At 34.7% G+C, this 19,079-nt stretch overlaps 1 protein-coding gene across 1 annotated transcript in view; it reads left to right on the top strand.

Annotated features, from left to right (window-relative positions):
* The window catches only part of LOC117122546 (putative N-acetylated-alpha-linked acidic dipeptidase), a 26,332-nt gene that overhangs the window by 1,293 nt on the left and 5,960 nt on the right, over positions 1 to 19,079 (top strand). Inside the window, exons 2-15 of the mRNA XM_033268148.1 lie at positions 8,241 to 8,400; positions 8,619 to 8,753; positions 10,282 to 10,407; positions 10,944 to 11,124; positions 11,896 to 11,992; positions 12,685 to 12,780; positions 13,290 to 13,375; positions 13,549 to 13,668; positions 14,961 to 15,043; positions 15,827 to 15,890; positions 16,457 to 16,524; positions 17,260 to 17,342; positions 17,789 to 17,879; positions 18,276 to 18,534. Of these exons, the coding sequence (XP_033124039.1) occupies positions 8,241 to 8,400; positions 8,619 to 8,753; positions 10,282 to 10,407; positions 10,944 to 11,124; positions 11,896 to 11,992; positions 12,685 to 12,780; positions 13,290 to 13,375; positions 13,549 to 13,668; positions 14,961 to 15,043; positions 15,827 to 15,890; positions 16,457 to 16,524; positions 17,260 to 17,342; positions 17,789 to 17,879; positions 18,276 to 18,534 (1,649 nt within the window). The remainder of the gene's footprint in view (positions 1 to 8,240; positions 8,401 to 8,618; positions 8,754 to 10,281; positions 10,408 to 10,943; positions 11,125 to 11,895; positions 11,993 to 12,684; positions 12,781 to 13,289; positions 13,376 to 13,548; positions 13,669 to 14,960; positions 15,044 to 15,826; positions 15,891 to 16,456; positions 16,525 to 17,259; positions 17,343 to 17,788; positions 17,880 to 18,275; positions 18,535 to 19,079) is intronic.

The following is a 19,079-nucleotide window of genomic DNA, read 5'->3' as shown; positions in this document are numbered from 1 at the left end:
TTGGGAAAATTTTATAAACCGAATTAAGTAGCGTTATTATGTTTTTGTGCATTTGGAGTGAAATATGTTCAAACGAATTTTGAAAATGTAGGATTTACTGTTTGTCTACAAAATTACTAGATTAACACTCATTAGGTATCTCAAAGTTACACAAAAGAAATCGAAGGGAAAGTGCGCAAACATTTAGCGACTTCCTATTAGATTAACTGATACAGAATCTAGGAAATTAGTTAAGTCACCTACTCGCGTTCGAAACTGCATAGACACTCCTATTAACTACTGTGTGTTTAAAGAGGGTGACCATTGAGCTAAGACAAGAAGGTCTCGTGAAACATAAAATATTTGACAATTCAATAAAGATTGCATGATAAATACAGAAATAAATTATTTAAAACAAAATTTTATTTGGACTATCAGATGTTTTTTAATAACATTGTATATGGCCTACTCTAAATGCTAATGAGATCAAGGTACTGTAATAATATGTTTTCATAAGATAAGTAGTTGTTGGCCTTATCTCTGTTGGCTTGGTAATTTCTTTGAGTGGCACAGTTAACGATGATGAATTTCTAGTATAAACATTGTGTAGTTCGAATACTATTGTTGTTATTTTATATTTTTCCATTTGGTGGAATACATTTTTTAAAAAATAAGAACACATTTCATACCGAACACTGTTTCTGAAATTTCTGAGGCTGAGGTAAAATGTCAAATGAAGTTTTATTATTGTTTAAATAGAAAAAAACAACAAAACAAGCTCATTACATACAGTTAAGTTTGAATGCTTAAAAGGTTTATATGAACATTAACTCCATTAATTTCATTCATGTGATATAATGTAAAATGTCCCATCATTGAACGACACAAAATATCAAAATATCCAGTGAAATGTATAATTTCCCCCTCAGTGTGTGTAAAATAAGAACAAAATATTAAAATTTTCAGTCTGAAATTGGCAAAGAACAAATAAGAACACTAAGCCTGGGCAAAATTTTGGTTTAGGCTACCCTTACCTTGTAACCTACAATAGTTCAGGCTTCTAAAACACCAAATTGGGAGTATATATTATAAGGTTATAAGAGTTTGACGAGAATGAAGCATTTTTGTTGGTTTTAATTTTATTTTTAAAATTCATTTGGTTAGACCAAGTGCTATGAGTTCATTTTAAAGCTTTGGTTGGATGAGTATTGCACATTGGATTCTGAGCGAGTTTTTATGTTTTGCATTACGAAACGGACTTATATGGTACAGTATTTAGATTTTGAGTTGCATATGCCTATTTGGCTTTAAATATATTCGGTTTACGTTTTTACGTTTACGTTAACGCATGTACAAAGCAGATGACCCAACGATCTATAACCACAGGTTAACAGGGACAGTATGGACCAACACATCGGGATAAACCTCCCCCACCCCACCCATGCTCGTCTCGAAAGATGTACTGGGTTCTTTAAAGTGAGAGTGAGTCAATAGTGCACACTGGACATAGGGTTTATAGTCCTTATTCAAAAAGACTTGTTCCACCACCAGAACCCTTAACCGTGCCGTTCGAACCAGAGCCGATGACTGTAGGTTGCGGTGCCCCTGCCTTAACCGCTCTGCCATTCGACTCACTTGTACACACTTGGTAGCTTAGTGGTAAGCCAAAGACTTTAAATATACACTCTCTCTCCAGAAGGCATTTTAGAACACTATACCTAAAGATACAACCTATGTTTATATTGTGACATTTATTATATAATATTACCTATGAAATTATACCCAGTAGTAAAAACGAAATAATAACGAACTTTTCATTATTTTGTTTTATATGTATCGCCTTTTATTATAGCTGTTTTATAAACTGTGTGTATTGCTTTGACTCATCACGGGGTTCTTATCCATTAATGTATTTATACCGATATATTAAATACCAATCAAATTAATTTTCTATACAGTGGCCACCACTATCCGTGTGAAATTTATTATAGCCTATAGGTGGTTTGTCCTGTCACCCAATATTTTTTATAGGTTTTCTTGTATCTAATAAGTAGGCCTACCTTGTGTATGTCAGAGTTGTATCAACATTTGATGAAGGTACCCATTTTTTTTAAATTAATGCTTTTATCTTTCTAGCTTATATAAATTTAGTTGGTGGCTTGTTTTCTCTTGCCATTCTCCACTGTTCATGCCCAGAAGGCGGATCCAGTAGGTAGCACCATGATAGGTCCATGGTAGCACGGTGTTTCCCTTCGAGGTAGGCTGGTGCTCCCCATTTTTTTTTATTTTGATAATTTAGCTCCCACATTTGGAAAATTCTAGGTCCATTTAAAATAATCAAAAGATATGTAAGATTACCATTAAGATATTAATATATGTAATACTGTATTGGTATTCATTTATTCATTTATTTCCAGATATACATGTAAATTCTATATAACACAGTTATAAGGTCTTAAGCATACCATGTACGAAGATAACCAAATTTCTGCGTTTTGATCTAATTGTGTACTCGAACTGTTGATATTCAAACCAAAGGAAGTCAGGCATGCACATCTGCGAAATTCATTTCCTAATGATAATGATGATAATGTAATTTGATGTTAATGAAATCAATCAAAGACCAAGTAATGAAAACTAAAAACAAGTACAAACAAAATAATTACAGCAATAAATCAGTGGCGGATCCAGGAATTCGAAATAGAAGGGGACCATGGGAGACACTTTTACAGATGAGGGTTTAGATTACCTCAGCCCCACCATGGTTGGAGGTGCTGGGGTAAGACATTTATTATTATGGCACACCCCTACTGTAGCTGGCCGGAAATGACACTCTCAGACTTAAATTTGAATATAATTTCTTTTTTTTTCTCAATTTTCAAAAAAAAATTTGAACCGCCAGTGTAAATGAATGCACTGGAGGAAGGAAAGTGGATCAATGGATAATAAAATAGCCTTTCTGTACCGTAATAAAGCTATAATAATAGAGAAGGGTTACTACACCTACAAAATGTAATGACTTATACACTTATTTCTATAGGTTTTGTCTTGAATATTCATAGTCACGGTATACATGAGAGTGAATTAACTGGGTAGTGTAAGCCAGTGTATAAAATGGATATTTTCTTTATGATTGAAGCCCAAATAACCTGTTGTGTGCCTCCCATGGCTGTACCTCTAATTTATGTTCACCAACTTATCCGCGAGGCTACCAAATGAATTGGGGCGCGGTATTCAAATTACCATGATCTGGACACTGCAAATCATGTTTATATCGTATATTTAATAATTTTGTTTTACCAATGCATGTGAACTCATCTGTACATTGGCTTCCTTATTTTTCTTTGGTAAAGTCTGTAATTAATTAATTAATTATATTTATTGTAACTTATCTTAGTTAATACAGTGATAGCAAAAACATCAATAAATGTCTTTTAATGAACAATACCAACACTGTGTTAGATGTTCCAAGTAATTTACTTTAACGATGGTGAAGATTGTCCATGGAGTCCGCGTTCTGAACTAAGCACACAGTGTAGTAACCAAAGTACCGGTACTGTATTTTGTATACTCTGCGAAAATATGTAACTATTAATGACATAGTTATATATCTTCACCGAGTATATCTATTAATGACATAGATAAGCCTACAATTTATACCAGCTATCAGTTATCGGTAAACACTTCAATCATATTTTAAATTGGCATTAGTAGGCTACGGTATTCAGCAGGTCAATCAGGAAGCTAATCCTTTGTGAAATAAGTCTTTGTGGTCAGAGAGAGGGAAAATGTAGAATATTATTTCAGACTTCTGCGTATATGTACAATATATTTCTTTTGAGTTTCAAGCTCAGGAGCGTATCCAGTAAAGGGGGGGGGGGCACGGGGCACGTGTCCCCCGTTTTGGTAATACAATTTAAAATTGCAATGCATATCAATGTTATGTATTGAAATAATCGCTACTTATCTGTCCTCACGTTTGAAAAATTCAAGAGCCGCCCCCTGAAGTTGATATTTCCGCTAGAAATTATAAAAAAAACTTACACTAGGTGCGCTTAGCATGAAGATGGGGAATATCAGAGCGAGTATTTTTAATGCAGGTGAAGGAATTGTTGGCCGTGCTGCATATCTTGGAGATAAATAATGATGTTTGTTTATTATGATGATCGATCGGCATGCTCAAATAATGCTGAATTTTAAACACTTGAATGTAAGAAAAAAATATCATGTTAGAAATATTATTAGTTCTTTGAAAATTTTTCATGTACGTATCATTATGTAATTAGTAATTATGTATGTGTATATCGCCTTTTCTATCCAAAACTTTATATTAAGGCCAAACAATTTTACAATATTTTAGTACGTTATACTGCTGATTTTTTTTTCTTAAGGAAAATGAAGAATTATTATTTTTATTGCCATTGTCATTGTCAATAACAGTCTACCAGCCTAAAATAATGGGAATTCATTAACCACTTCACCTTTGTACCGTATGTAATGATTTATTTACTTTGCACATACACCTTTGAAACGGTGGCACACACACGAGTGGTACGTTGCACTTGATTACAAAAAATATCAATAAATGTTTCATTTACAAGTTAACTAAACAACCAAAAAAAAAAAAAAAAGACAAGGAGGACACCTGTCTCAAAGATTAAAACTCACCTACCGATAGAGGGCGTATCAGACCGCGTATATAGCGGTTTGACCAGCATTAAGAATCAATGCTTGAGCAAGGATGGTCGACGAGCATCTAAAACGTTACAAGTTTGTAACATATATTACAAATGGTTAAACAAAAGAAAATTATTTAAAAAAAAAGAAGAATTAACTAAAGATGAAGCACACATCTACAAAAGCACTAACGAAATGTACAGGTATACACGTACTAAACTGTATACAATATTAAAACGCGATTAAAGAAAATTCACTGAGTAATGATATTGTATTAACGTTAAATCAATTAAGGTAGCCCGTCTTACCTTTTTGAGCGTATTAAATGTGATGATTATACAACATATGAAATATATCCTGTCTCTTATACACATCTAGATGTGTATAAGAGACAGCTTTTATATTGCAATTTATTTATTGTCAAACATTACTAAATTTTGTTTCTATCTTATGCTGCTTTTTTGCTTCTATGTTTTTGTACGTTCTATTTTAATAATGAAGACCCATACGAAAATGGTGTTTATATTTTACCTTTCTTTAGTCATCCTTAGTATTTTGTCTTTGTTTTCTTTGTCATTGATTACTTTGTATTTTTGTATTTACTGATTAAGATACTGAATAAAATCACTCAATCAAGCAATTAGTAGACGCTAAAATTCTTAAATAAATAAGCCTGTTCAACCATTAAATTGTCATATTTTCTGGGAGATTTTCCCCTGGATCACTTCCGTGAGATTTCAACCGGCGTCCGACCACGCACTTGCTCTCGTCGAGGAGTCGCCACCCCTGCCCCAACCCAGGGTCGTACCCACCGTCGACATATCCTGGTAGCACCCCTGCAGCTACTCTTTTCCGAATAGTGTACTACGTTCATTAACGTGCACATGGACCATAATGTACACGGGACCAACGGCTTAAACGCCTCATCCGAAAAACGGTGCACTGTCGAAACTTGCATTTCAGCCTTCCAGCAAGGAGAGCAGCTGGGAATTGAACCGGAGACCTACGGTTCAATACACACAATGCCTACCAACAGTTTAATCGACTGAGCTGCACTCTGCTCCCTGTGGGTGCTTGCACATGGACAATAATTGCAGATGATTGTCTTTACAGGAGGATTTTGCGCCTTTGCTATTGGCAATGGGAGACATTAATGGATATTCCGGTATAAAATCTAACCCTCCGGCGTATGTTCCAAAAAATATAGAAGCTTGCATAGGACAAGAATAAGCATATGACTCATGAGATAATTCATCGCAATCTTATTGAAGAAGCTCTTAAGTTTTCTTTTTTTCCCCCATTTATCTATTTCATGGGGTCATGATGAGACCAGTATTCAGGGACGAATCCAGGGGGGGGGGGAGCCGTGGGAGCCTAGGCTCCCCCACCCCCTTTGTACACAGTGTTACAATTTTAAAGCTTATTCTTGAGCCAATACAAATTCTTTCTTGGGATCACTCAAAATGAATATTTTTAAAACATGTAATGCATCAGTACACGTTATACATAGGCCTAAGCGTGATTTAAAAAAAATCTTAAATTCAAAAATCTCAGGCCAAGTCTTTTAAGATAGAAATGCGATACTGTGGTTCAATTTCGTTTTTATCCTTTTCAAAGTTTCTTAAAATTTTTGTTTAATAATACTACTACTACTAATAGTAATAATAATAATAACAATGATGATGATGATGATGATGATGACGATAGTAATAATTGATAGTAATAATAGTAATAGCAATAAAAAGTGAAGAAAATCGTGCAAAATGCGAAAAAAGCTGTGATTTGTTGATCATAATATAGTATATATAGTTAAAGCTTAATAAGCTATAGTTAGGCCTAAGTTGTCCTGGATATTAAGTAGATCCCTGATACAAGATCATGAGAAATTTGTTGGCGTTTCATTTTGACTATAATGGTGATTTGATGATGATGAATTTTACTATATAAAAGTGTCATTTCCGGCCATCTCGAGAGGTACTAATTCCTCAAATTTTCTCACCTCAGCCCCAGCCATGGTGGGGCTGTGGTGGTTGTGAAATCACGTTTTTGAAGTAGGCCTATGTAAAGTACATACTCAAATACAATGTTTTTAAGCTTTGTTTTCTGTGGTATATCACACACACATTAAGAAGATCTCTATGGTTGTCAAAAATCCCTGATAAAAGATCTTGAGAATTTTTTTTTGGCGCTTAATTTTGACTAATGGTGATGTGATGATGATGAAATTTACTAAAAGTGTCATTTCTGGCCATCTAGAGGTACTATTTCCTCAAATTTTCTCACCTCAGCTCCACCCATGGTGGGGCTGAGGTGGGTGTCGACTTTACAAAATGCCCTCCCCCTCCACCTTTCAAAACAGATCTGTGCCCTTCCCTGGGTATGACATTAAACTCCATCGAGTCGGCTCCTGATGTATGTCTTAGTGACTGCTGTTTGTTTTTAGGATGTGATCTGGTTTTTCATTTCCATTTTTCGTGATTATGACTATTCTGGATAAAGAATGTTTTGAGCAGCGGTGGAATCAAGCCCCCCCCCCCCTCGCCCTCATTTTTTAAGGAAAAAAAGAAAAATATATTCAAATTGAAGTGCGAGAGTGTAATTTCCGGCCGTCTAGAGATGCCCAAATCATACATTTTCTTACCTCAGCCTTAAACCATGGTGGGTCTGAGGTGAGTGGTTGCTCAGTCTGTGAATGTCCCTCCCTGGTTCCTCTCTTTCGAATTATTGGATATGAAACTGTTGATTTATTATATAATTATTTTTACGCTTATTTATAATGCATCTATTGCAATTTTCACTTTATCCTCTCAAAGAGTCCTAAGAACGTTCAGAGTGCGCTACTTCACAGGGGGATTCGCCCCCTTGACCCCGCCGGGGTCCTACGTAATTCACATAACAGCTCCCCCCACCCCTTTCAAAATTCTTGCTACGTCCCTGCCAGTATTACTTCTAATCATGATGATCCTAATATATTGGTCTGATTTGTCTTTTTAATTCACATTTATCTTTCCCATTCAAAACTCATTTTTGTATTTTAATTCATTATTGAATAAATGGCAATTGAATTTGAAAGAAATGAGTTCAGATAACATCGGATATAATTTAAAGCCAGTATATCACATGTTTAGATTTAAATAGCCAGTTAATGTGACTCCGGCATTCTGTCGGTAGTGGTGGAGAAGTAGTTAAACTGTCCGAAAGGTCTGATAATTTCCGGCGGAGGTCAGTGTGGTTCAAGGGCCATCTTGGTACGCGCTGGTTTTCTGAGACGTTGTGAAATAGGCCTATACACTGCCCAAATATTTTTTCTAAAGCCAGTGTTGTATTGATATGTTCGACGGGGTTTAACTTCTTGTCTCTGTGTGACCTATTATTTTAGTTGGTAAAGAGAACGCCGTGGACCTATGCATAAGGGAACTTTTCCCAAATTTAACCTGAAACCAAGCTTGGACATACTATAAAACCGAATCTATTTATCCACAAAATGTATTGCGTGAGTCGGATAGTTTTATGAGACGGTCATCATGGAAACATAATTTCAGATTGCAATGCCTTTACTGCTTTTTTCTAAACATCATTTTTAGGTACATGACTAGTAATCCGCACGTTGCTGGAACGAAATTTAGCAAAGAACAAGCAGAATGGATGAAAGAGAAATGGATTGACTGGGGAATGAGCGCTGAGGTTTTGAGTTACAACGTTCTTTTATCATTTCCGTCTGAGGTAGTGGGAGAAGAGAACAGAGTAAGTTTAAATTGGCTAATTTCAAACAAAGGAGATGATAGTTGATAGTTCAAAGATGATGATGTTAATGCTGATGATGAGGATGATTATGGTGATGATGATAACAATACTATTATTATTATTATTATTAATAATAATAATAATAATAATAATAATAATAATAATAATAATAATAATAATAATTAATAATAATAATTGTCTATTTCTACATTTATCAGATTGAACTACTGAATGCAGCCGGAAATCCTATATTTACAACACAATTGAAGGAGGACTCCCTTGGCGACCCAGAGTTGGAGCGAGACGATCTACTGCCCCCTTTCAACGCTTATTCACCAGCAGGGATCATCACAGTTAGTCTCACCAATAAATTGCTATAGTGTTTTGTTTAATTAATATTAACACCACATAAAAATGTTTCCGAGATTTCTTTTAATTTAGGGTCCCAGATATCATTTGTCACTAACTACTATCTTACTACTATCTTTTTTAATAATCTTGATTTTGGACCGGCACCACGAGCAAAGACAGTCGGAATGGCGCCATATCAATGGAACAATTGATTGATTGATAGGCATATACTTAGACTGGGTGCCAGTCCCTAATCTTTAATCAGTCAAAAAGCTAGAAAAAAAATCGATTTTGGCACAAATGGCGTTCCATATTACCTATTTGCTTGGCGTTTCATAGTATACTTTTTCTTGGATTATTTTTTTAATTCGCATCAAAAAAGTTTCTCGACATAAACTGACGCTGGTGGCGCATTCCGAAATTCGCTAATTTTACGAAAAATCAATAAATTAGAGACTTGTGGCAAGTCTAGCATATACGATATCTTATTCAATAACATTCGAGTTAGTTAAGACTATCATTATATACGATGTTCAGGACGGGTAAGTAAAATAATTTTCTTATTACTTGGCTTTTCACAAATAGGTCTAAACAGAATAATTAAGTCTTGGAACTAGGCCTACCCTACCGCAGGGTATCATGAAATATACGAAAATAAGACGTAGGTTGAACTCTCATTTCACGGAAACAATTGTGATTTGTGAAACAACAATCCGAGAAATGACGAAAGTTGGTTAATGCTAATTTTTGGTATAATAATCTTCAACGCGAGATTAGTAACCCTATGGTTTGGTGTAACTTTAGTTGTACATGTTTGATTGTAGACAAACTTTGCAACGCATGTTCTTCACTACCGAGCTAGAAGGTTTTTTTTTTTTTTTAATCTCATGAGTTGTACTTCATTGCCTACATACTTCATTGAGTTTTAGAGCTACATTCACTTCGGATCCGAATCGATTTTGGCCACGTCTCCGAAGCCCTGAACGCCAGCGTCTCTATTGTTACACACTGATTCCATTTTCTGATCGCTTCGGTAAGGGTTGAAATCCAACAAATTCGGATTCGGTGTGAATGCACCATAACTTCTCAATCCTCATAAAGTCAATCGAGAACGAAGAGTTCACATTTTATTGTTGACAGTGGTTTTAGAGAGTGGTTAATGAGATACTGAGATTTTCAAATATTTAAAAACTAGTGGAAAAATGGGTGGTTCCTTCCATTTTTTTTTATTATTAAAAAATCTGTATTTATTTACTTATTTATTTATTTACTAATATCTTTAGCCAGGATGACACAATCATTTTAAAGAAATTTTTTTCATTGTCCGCTTCTGAATTTTCATGCCAAATATGCTTTCGTGAAAAAAAATCATGTTGTAGGCCTACAATATATCAAAACAATTTTTTCCTCCGGAACCTGCCTTTAATTAAGAATTATGAATTGAGGTTCTGAGAGAGCCAATATAATAGCATGTTAGACTAATGACTGACTTATTAAATTGATTCACGTTTAATCATATTTTACCTGTAGGGCGAACTAGTGTACGCTAACTACGCTCGCGTGGAGGACTTCCATTTCCTGCAAAGAAACTTGTCCTTGAACTTGACTGAGAAGGTTGTTATTGCAAGATATGGGAAATTATTCAGAGGTGATAAGGTAAGCATCAAATACAAACTAGGTTTATCCACAACCACAATAATAGAATATTTATAACTACCTCACGAAAATAATTCACTTATTACTTTACTGCACTTTGTACCTCTATATTCAGTATAGACAGTTCTGGATATACTCCAACTCAATAGCTTTCGTTCAAATCCAATTCATATATCCAGAGGACAACGTTGTTACTTCGATTTAAGAGTGTTTTCGCCCGCCTAAAACATCTTTCATATTCTTAGCTTTTGTGTACTATAGACCATTACGTAAAAAATCCGGTTTTTAGTGATTTTGTATAACTGCATACGCAAACTCAAAAATCTAAGTTTATGTGTATTACACGCAAATATTAATATATTCTGCCCGACGCAGATATTCTAAGAAATCTCATTTACAGTTGATAATTTTGCAATTGTACTTTAAGGTTTTACAACACGTGTATAATATATGTATACAATTTATTACGCATTTAGACGTACTGTAATATCGTTAGCGGATACCGTATTACATTTCATAAATTTCTATATGTAAAGGTACGCAATGCTGCAGAGGCGGGTGCAGCAGGGATAATACTGTACTCCGATCCTGGAGACTACGCCGTTCCTGGAGCAAAGGTGTATCCAGAGGGCATATATCTACCTGGAACAGGCTGTCAAAGAGGGTCGACGTACTTGGGCAGAGGCGATCCTCTTACCCAAGGCTACCCGGCAAAAGGTTATTTTTTCTTTCTTTCAATGTTTGAACATTGTCAAAGAGAATAGAAAATGAAAGAGTCAAGCCTTATAGGCCTACATAAAACTTTGTGAAATCTGTTTTAATTTTATATCATTTTTATGAATTTACCGTGATTTAAATAGGATGAATGCTTAAACACGTTGCACCCGATTTTGAAACACTGTTAGAAAAGTCAGTATGCACAACCGATGCAACATGATGATAGGTACGATTATGATGATAACGATGATATATACTTACTATACTACCGTTGTTGCTGCTGCTGATACTACTACTCTACTGCTTTTTTTTTCTTTTTAATAAGAACGCATTTTATACGAACATTGAGGCTGAAATTGCCACCAAATTAAGAACAAAATCAGACCAAATTGAGCCCAAAGTAAACTGTCAAATAAGATTTTTATACAAAAAAAAATAGTAAACCAACATCTTATCCGTATCTTTTTGCAGTAGTAGTTACTATGTAATACCCTCTATAATACAGTACACATACTGCTGTACAATAATAATTTTCTACGTGTAAAGTGTATAAAACTAAGAACAAATTAAGAACATTTTGAGCCTAAAATCGCAAAAAAATAAGAACATTGAGCCTGGGAAAAATTTTATTGGTTCTTATTAAAAATAGTGTATTGCTGTTGTTGTTTTTGTTGATGGTATGTTGACAATAGTGGATAATTATGATGATGAAAATGATTATGCAAATGTGTGGTTTCTATTAGTCATTGGTAATGATTCGATCTTTTACAGATTATACGTATCGTAATAGTGAAGAAAGTATAGCCTCCTTGCTCCCAGCTATTCCAGTGCACCCGATCGGTTACGACGATGCAACTGAATTCCTGAAGTTAGTCAATATTCTGCTTTATGTTAATCCTACTTTGTTTGGCTTTTTAGACTAAATTTATTCTTGATTTATTCTATGTGTGGTCTATGTGCACACTTTCGACGAGACAAGAACATGTTTAATTGCTTTGAACTGATTATTATAACATTTACCGTCGTATTTCCATATAGAAAGAAACAGAATCATACGGAGACTAGTGATTAATGTTTGGTATTCAAGTTTCATGAATAACAAGAGTTAGTTTCAAGTTAGTTTCAAGTTTCAATAGACACTTGTTTTATAATATTCAAGATTCATGACTTTCTTAAATGACACAAAGACCGCAGAGGCTCATGTCTACTTCAATATACACGACAATAGAGACAAATAGGCCTAAAAAAATTATAAACAAAGATCATAAACAGCCGCCGCAGCACATTTCCGGTCCTACTTATGATCTTGTATGTGTTCTTTCATTATTTACGAGGCCTACTACAAATTTGTTTATACTTATTCTCTCTGTGTTCACTGTTTATAAATATGTTATTCCTTATGATGACTTAATAAAGTCGAAACGTTGAGTTATTATGGCCTCACCTTTTCTATTTGTTTTACTTTTGTTATTGTACCTATAGTATTTTTGTTTTTAACTTTAATATCTATCATTGTAATTTTGGATTTAGGTTAATGTGCTTTCAATTTGTTTTCTGCAGACTGCTCGGAGGAAACGAGGTTGTTTCATCATGGAAAGGCAACCTGAACATTACTTATCGTTATGGACCTGGATTTGCTACCCCAGACCAGGACAAGTAAACAATTAATTACTCAACATATTAATTATGTCTTACAACATTTGCAGTGATTTGCTATTTCTAATACAGTAAAGCCAAAGACAATAATTCGAAAAAATATTTTATAATAATAAATTATTATACTTGATTTTCTCAACGGTCATTGTAGTAAAAAAAAAAAAAATTAAGAACAATACCTTACCGTAAAAAGGATGATTGCGGCGCTAAACCCCCCCCCCCCAAAAAAAAAAACCAAAAAAAAAACCAATGTGCTTGAATACAACAGGTGATTCCATTATTTGTTTAGGGTATTCTGCAGCACTAAAGAAAATAATTCCATTCTATTATCTCATTGAGGGTGTTCTGCAGTTTCGCTTATTATAGGCCTTCTCACAGCCTGCGTAATGTGGGTACTGTATTCAGGCACAGGGCGGGGATATGCACTATATGGTTTGAATGCTCTAGTTCAATTCGCAAAGGTTCATAGTTTCAGAAATAGCTTCAAAGTATGTTTCACTTAATTGCAGACGTGTGAGAATGAACATATTTTCGTCAAATGAAAAACGTTACGGATACAACACGATCGGGATGATTAAAGGAGAGGTCGAACCAGGTAAGATCTGTAATGTTTATACCAACGTATTTTATTATTTATTACAAATTCGACGTCATACAATAAACAAAAATGAACATTCCCAGAAACACAATTCTTCCCACAACCACTAGTAACACATTCTAAACATTTATCCTATAGGAGTATAAGATATAAACATACATTGTTTTCAGATCGCTACGTTATTGCTGGTAGCCATAGAGACGCATGGGCCTTCGGAGCAATTGACGATTCATCAGGGATATCTGTTCTTATGGAAGTTGCAAGAGCTTTTTCCACTATGGTCGATAAGGGTATGTATACCTATAGACATAAATTATGAGTAAGTTGCTTAAGTACATTCTACTAATTTACATACATTCCATTACAATATTTTAAAATTCCAATCTAAGTGTCTGTATTTAAAAAAAAAGCATTGGTATATTTATACATTTGTTAATTTACGAGAAAAATATTTTTGCAATCTAATAATAAAACCTAATGACTTGCTTAAAAAATATACAAAAAGAGAAATTCAATACAAAAAGAGAAATTCAAATATTATTTTTTTTGTTCCAACAAGAACAATATAGACCTAATTTCAACACAGATAAAAGTAATTGTTTCAACAATGTTATCAATAAGCATTGATTCAAAAAATTCCGTATGTTTAAACGCATATTTAGCCGGAATGGGAAATAGTTGGTATATATTTCCAATTTTTTGGCGGTTTTTGGTCGCCAACCTTGCATTATATCGCCCCTGTTCCAATTTTGGGGTTATTATGCTCGGTGTTACATCCTTTAGTACCGGTAAAGCAAGATCTTCACCGGGTGAAAATGGAAAACCACAGTAAGTTATGAACAGTCTTTACATTTTCTGTGTCCCATATCCAATATAGATTTTATTGCGACTTTATACTTACTGAATTCTAATGACGGAATAGCCTAATAGGTTTATCTCCATAGTCATAGTAATGAGGTTGAAATATGATACGTTCATGCGATATCTTACTTTACTTACACGTTTAAAACTAAGCACATAAAACCAAATTCATTCATATAATCCTGGTGCCTCTTGGTATAGTGGCTTCAGATAGCTATCGCAACATGCGGTGATGTGGTCTGGGTCTTTATAATCTTGCTCCCATGCCAACTAACAATATTACGTTATAAGAACGTTAAAGTTTGGCGTTGAATGCTTTATTTTGTAGACCGATATATACGTACTTAGACCTTAATTTCACAAGGTTATAACGTTTGAACGTTCCTGCAACGTTCCTTGCATTATATCGCCCCTGTTCCAATTTTGGGGTTATTATGCTCGGTGTTACATCCTTTAGTACCGGTACTGCCCATCCGGCCACTCTTGTGTGCCCATTATCGCCAAACAATTTCTTTCATCATTACTTTGGAACGTTTTACCGTATGGATACAAAACAAAATCCTTGTTTCAAATGTATTTTAAGTTATCAATTGATACAACCAAATTGGTATGCTTTAAACGCGTATCTAGCCGGGTTGTATTTAGTTTCCGAGATATTTTTAAATATTTTTAGTAGGGCCATTTGTAAACGATATTGTAAGTACTATAAATTTTATTTCAGGGTGGAGGCCACGCAGAACTCTTGTGTTTGGAAGCTGGGGAGCAGAAGAGCAAGGTCTTATTGGATCAACAGAGTGGATTGAGGTAAGTGTAAATTTTAGCTTGTTGGATGGCTTAGCGGTAGGGCAGGGGTGCAGCTAACTACGACCTTAACATCGGTGATGGTTCGATTCGCTCCTCGCCCAGGGTTCAGTTGGTAGAACAAAGTCTTATCGGATAACTGAGACAGGAGGTGTGTACACACTTGGCTCGTGTGGACTTTAAATAACACATTGCATATCAGAAGAATAAGGGTTACTCCGATGCTATGGTTCATTAATTCAGACTTGGAGTGATGTGATCATGAAGTTACTAAGCGGATGGCTGCTAAACTAGTCATAGACCAAGGGCGGGTTTGCGGGAGGTGGGGGCGGACCGGACCCCCCACACTTTTTAGAAAGTAAAATAAAAATGAAGAGAAAAAAGAAAGAAAGAAAGAAAGAAAGAAAGAAAGAAAAAGACAAAAAATGATTGCCCAAAACTCCTTAGAGGTTATTTTCGGACGTCTAGAAAAGAACAATTTCGAGGGGTCATGCCCCTGAAACCCAAGGGGGGTGATCTGTCCCAATTTGGTCCCCCTTTCGGACATCTCTGGATTTGCCCCAGCAGACAACGCCCATATGCAATTCAGCACAATGACGCTGCCAGATGGTCTATTCTACTACGTTTATCTATCTTAACCTACAGCATCTTACAGTAACGCATGATGAGCGTCAATTTTAAATAAATGACCAGGGCATAACGAATTATTTTCAAAGTGTACAATTTTAAGATTAAAAAAATATTACCTGTTAATGTTTGTTTGTGTCATGTGGTTTCTAACTTTAGGAATTTTCGAAAAATCTCGGAGAAAGGGCTGTTACGTACCTGAATGTAGATGTGGCTATTGACGGTTAGGAAAAATTTCTTTCTGTACATAAGAAAATTTAACATTTTGCAAGATTTTAATATAGTTACACCGACAACTTTGCTACAAATAAATTATTTTTTAAAAGTAATCAATCCATATGGTAACAATGCTGTTTCTTTTTTCACTTACTATTCATTATTAACTACACATTATTGCCCATTTCCGGCTATTTTAGTCAAAGTATTTTTTATTCATAATCAACATAATAAAAAAGTTATAACATAATTTCATTGCAGTTTCAACAACTGAATTGTGAAAAAAGATGATTATAGTATACTGCAGGCCTATATGTGGCATAAATCACATAAAAATCAAAAGTAAAATAAATGATTATTATTATGTATTATTATATAATTATTTGATATGATTATTATTACATACACACAAACAAAAGCAAAAATACATTCAAAGCTCTTATAAAAATAGCAAAAGGTAATATATTCTGGTATATCCGAATATTATTATAATGGCCTGATATTATTATGTACATTGTACTATATAATTAACTCTTTTTAATGTTTGGTTGTTTTTGTTATTTATGAATATAGGGAACTACGTTTTACGCGCCTCTGCTACACCGAACCTCAAGAAACTAATCTATGAAACAACTAAACTGGTAAGTAATATTATTATTTCTTTCTTTTGTGAGTTAACCACCTCTATTCATCAATATACAAGCAAAACATAAAAAAAGTATTTAATTATAAATTTTTATCATATATTATATAACTTAAAAAAAAAGACAGAGACTAGAAATGTGGATATGGAGAAGAATACTGGGTATTACATGGCATGATCGGGTTACAAATGAAAATTTTCGACAATTGATTGGGGTACGAAATGCGGATGGCTTGTTGTAACAAATAATAAGAAAAAAAATTGTTAAATTTTACGACTGGAAACGCAGAGAGGAGAGCATAGTACTTTATACTATTGAGGTTGAAGTGCCGGGAAAGTTCAAGAGAGGAAGGCATATAACAGCATGGATAGATGATATCAGAAAGTGGCACGGAACAGTGGATATTGAAGACAAAACGCTAGAATACGTCTACGGCTCTACTAAAGGGCTATGGCTATCATCATTATCATATAACTTTTACGCCCCCTTTTCCTCCATATTTTAAACCTTCAAAAATCTGTATCTGTAAAAGTTTTTCGTCTCTAACACCGTTTTTATGTCTTTGAAAAATCAGTTGAACATATCAACATCTTTTTCCTCCGGAACCTGGCTTTAATACAAATTATTTATTCGCTTTCCATTATTTGCCAATATTACGTAATCTTCGAATACATTAGCAGTTTGTCATTATAGTTAATAATGTTTTATTATTATTCAACTTTTTCACATTAGGTTATGGACCCGGAAGATAGTAGCGGCAATGTATACGAAAAATGGGTAGCAAGATCTTCACCGGGTGAAAATGGAAAACCACAGTAAGTTATGAACAGTCTTTACATTTTCTGTGTCCCATATCCAATATAGATTTTATTGCGACTTTATACTTACTGAATTCTAATGACGGAATAGCCTAATAGCTGTCTCTTATACACATCTAATAAGGGTTACTCCGATGCTATGGTTCATTAATTCAGACTTGGAGTGCCAACTAACAATATTACGTTATAAGAACGTTAAAGTTTGGCGTTGAATGCTTTATTTTGTAGACCGATATATACGTACTTAGACCTTAATTTCACAAGGTTATAACGTTTGAACGTTCCTGCAACGTTGTGCGAACGTTATTTTGTGACATACCAAACCACAACTTTCGCGAACGTTATAAGAACGTTTTTTGTTTGTTTTGTGGGCTATATATAATAAGCAATTTACAGTCAGCTGTGTTTACGATGTTTACGTTGCCTTTGCTTTTGAATTTCAGAATAGGTGGATTAGGTTCCGGTAGTGATTATGCCTCATTCTTGCAGCAAATTGGGATATCGGCAGCTGATTATACATACACGTTTGACAAGGTAAAAATTTAACATTTAATTATTATTATCATTAACATCATTGAGACGACTCCATCGCAGAATGATCGAAGTGTACACTGATAGTGATGTTGAAGAGAGAGTGGCGTTAAATAGCTTGTTGTTAAGATAGGTATCTTCTAACCCCAGGGTTCTGGGTTAAATTCCTGCCACAAGTAACAAATTCAAAGCTAGAGACTCATAGTGAGACTTAGTTACAGAGGTTTGTATATGTCGTTTGTCTTGTTAAAGGACTGTTATTTCTAAAGTGATTAAGTTTACTTGGCATAATTCTCCTGGGCCTATACAATTAAAAATTATAAATAAATAAAACTAATCAATAATTGAAAGTGATAATACAAATATATATTTAATATATCATTACTATTTATCTTTCAGGTAAAATACCCGGTAGCATCTTACCCCACTTACCATTCGGTTTATGAAACATTCGAACTCGTTGAGACCTATTACGATCCGGATTTCAAATTCCATTTGGCAAGCGGTCACATCTTGGTAGAACTTATGAGGGCGCTTTCTGATTCGCTAATACTTCCCATGAGTTGTCTAGACTATGCTACTGACGTGAAGATGTATTTCGAGAATCTCCGAGACGGAGAAATAGGAACGCAAATGATCGCTAAAGGACTTTCATTTGGTAAGATTAACATTCACTAAGTATTGTGTTAAATCTGTTCTTACAATTAAGTGCAATATCAGTTAACACATAACGTTATTATAACATCCCCGAAGGTTGTGACCGTTAGTTAGGTTGTCAGAACCTCATGGATCCTTGTCATTTGATATATTTATTTAAACAAATGTAGGTGTACCCTTCTCCTGAATGGAGTAGTCCATCTTTTTTCAACCATTTAAAACATTGGATATTAATCGGTGTGGAGTGGGGACAATGTACTATGACATTTCGCCGAAAGCCAGTTTGCCGACGGACGTTTGGCCGACAGACTGTTGACCGAAAGAATGCACCGACACCGGAATCCGCCGACAGGATGTTTCACCTACTGCACGTTTCGCCGACACCCAATTCGCCGACAGCCAATTTGCTGACAACAAATTTGCCGACCTGACATTTCGCCGACAATTTTTTTTTTGTGATGTTGTAATTGATGTTTCGTCAACAGATTTGTTATGTGGAGGACTGGTAGTCACCATGGAAAATCGTTATTTGTTCCTAAAATGCAA

Source organism: Anneissia japonica, unplaced genomic scaffold (assembly GCF_011630105.1).
Source record: "Anneissia japonica isolate Jap-2015-1 unplaced genomic scaffold, ASM1163010v1 scaffold1889_len2455224_cov183, whole genome shotgun sequence".
NCBI lineage: Eukaryota > Metazoa > Echinodermata > Crinoidea > Comatulida > Comatulidae > Anneissia > Anneissia japonica.
This window is presented reverse-complemented; position numbering and strand designations above follow the sequence as displayed.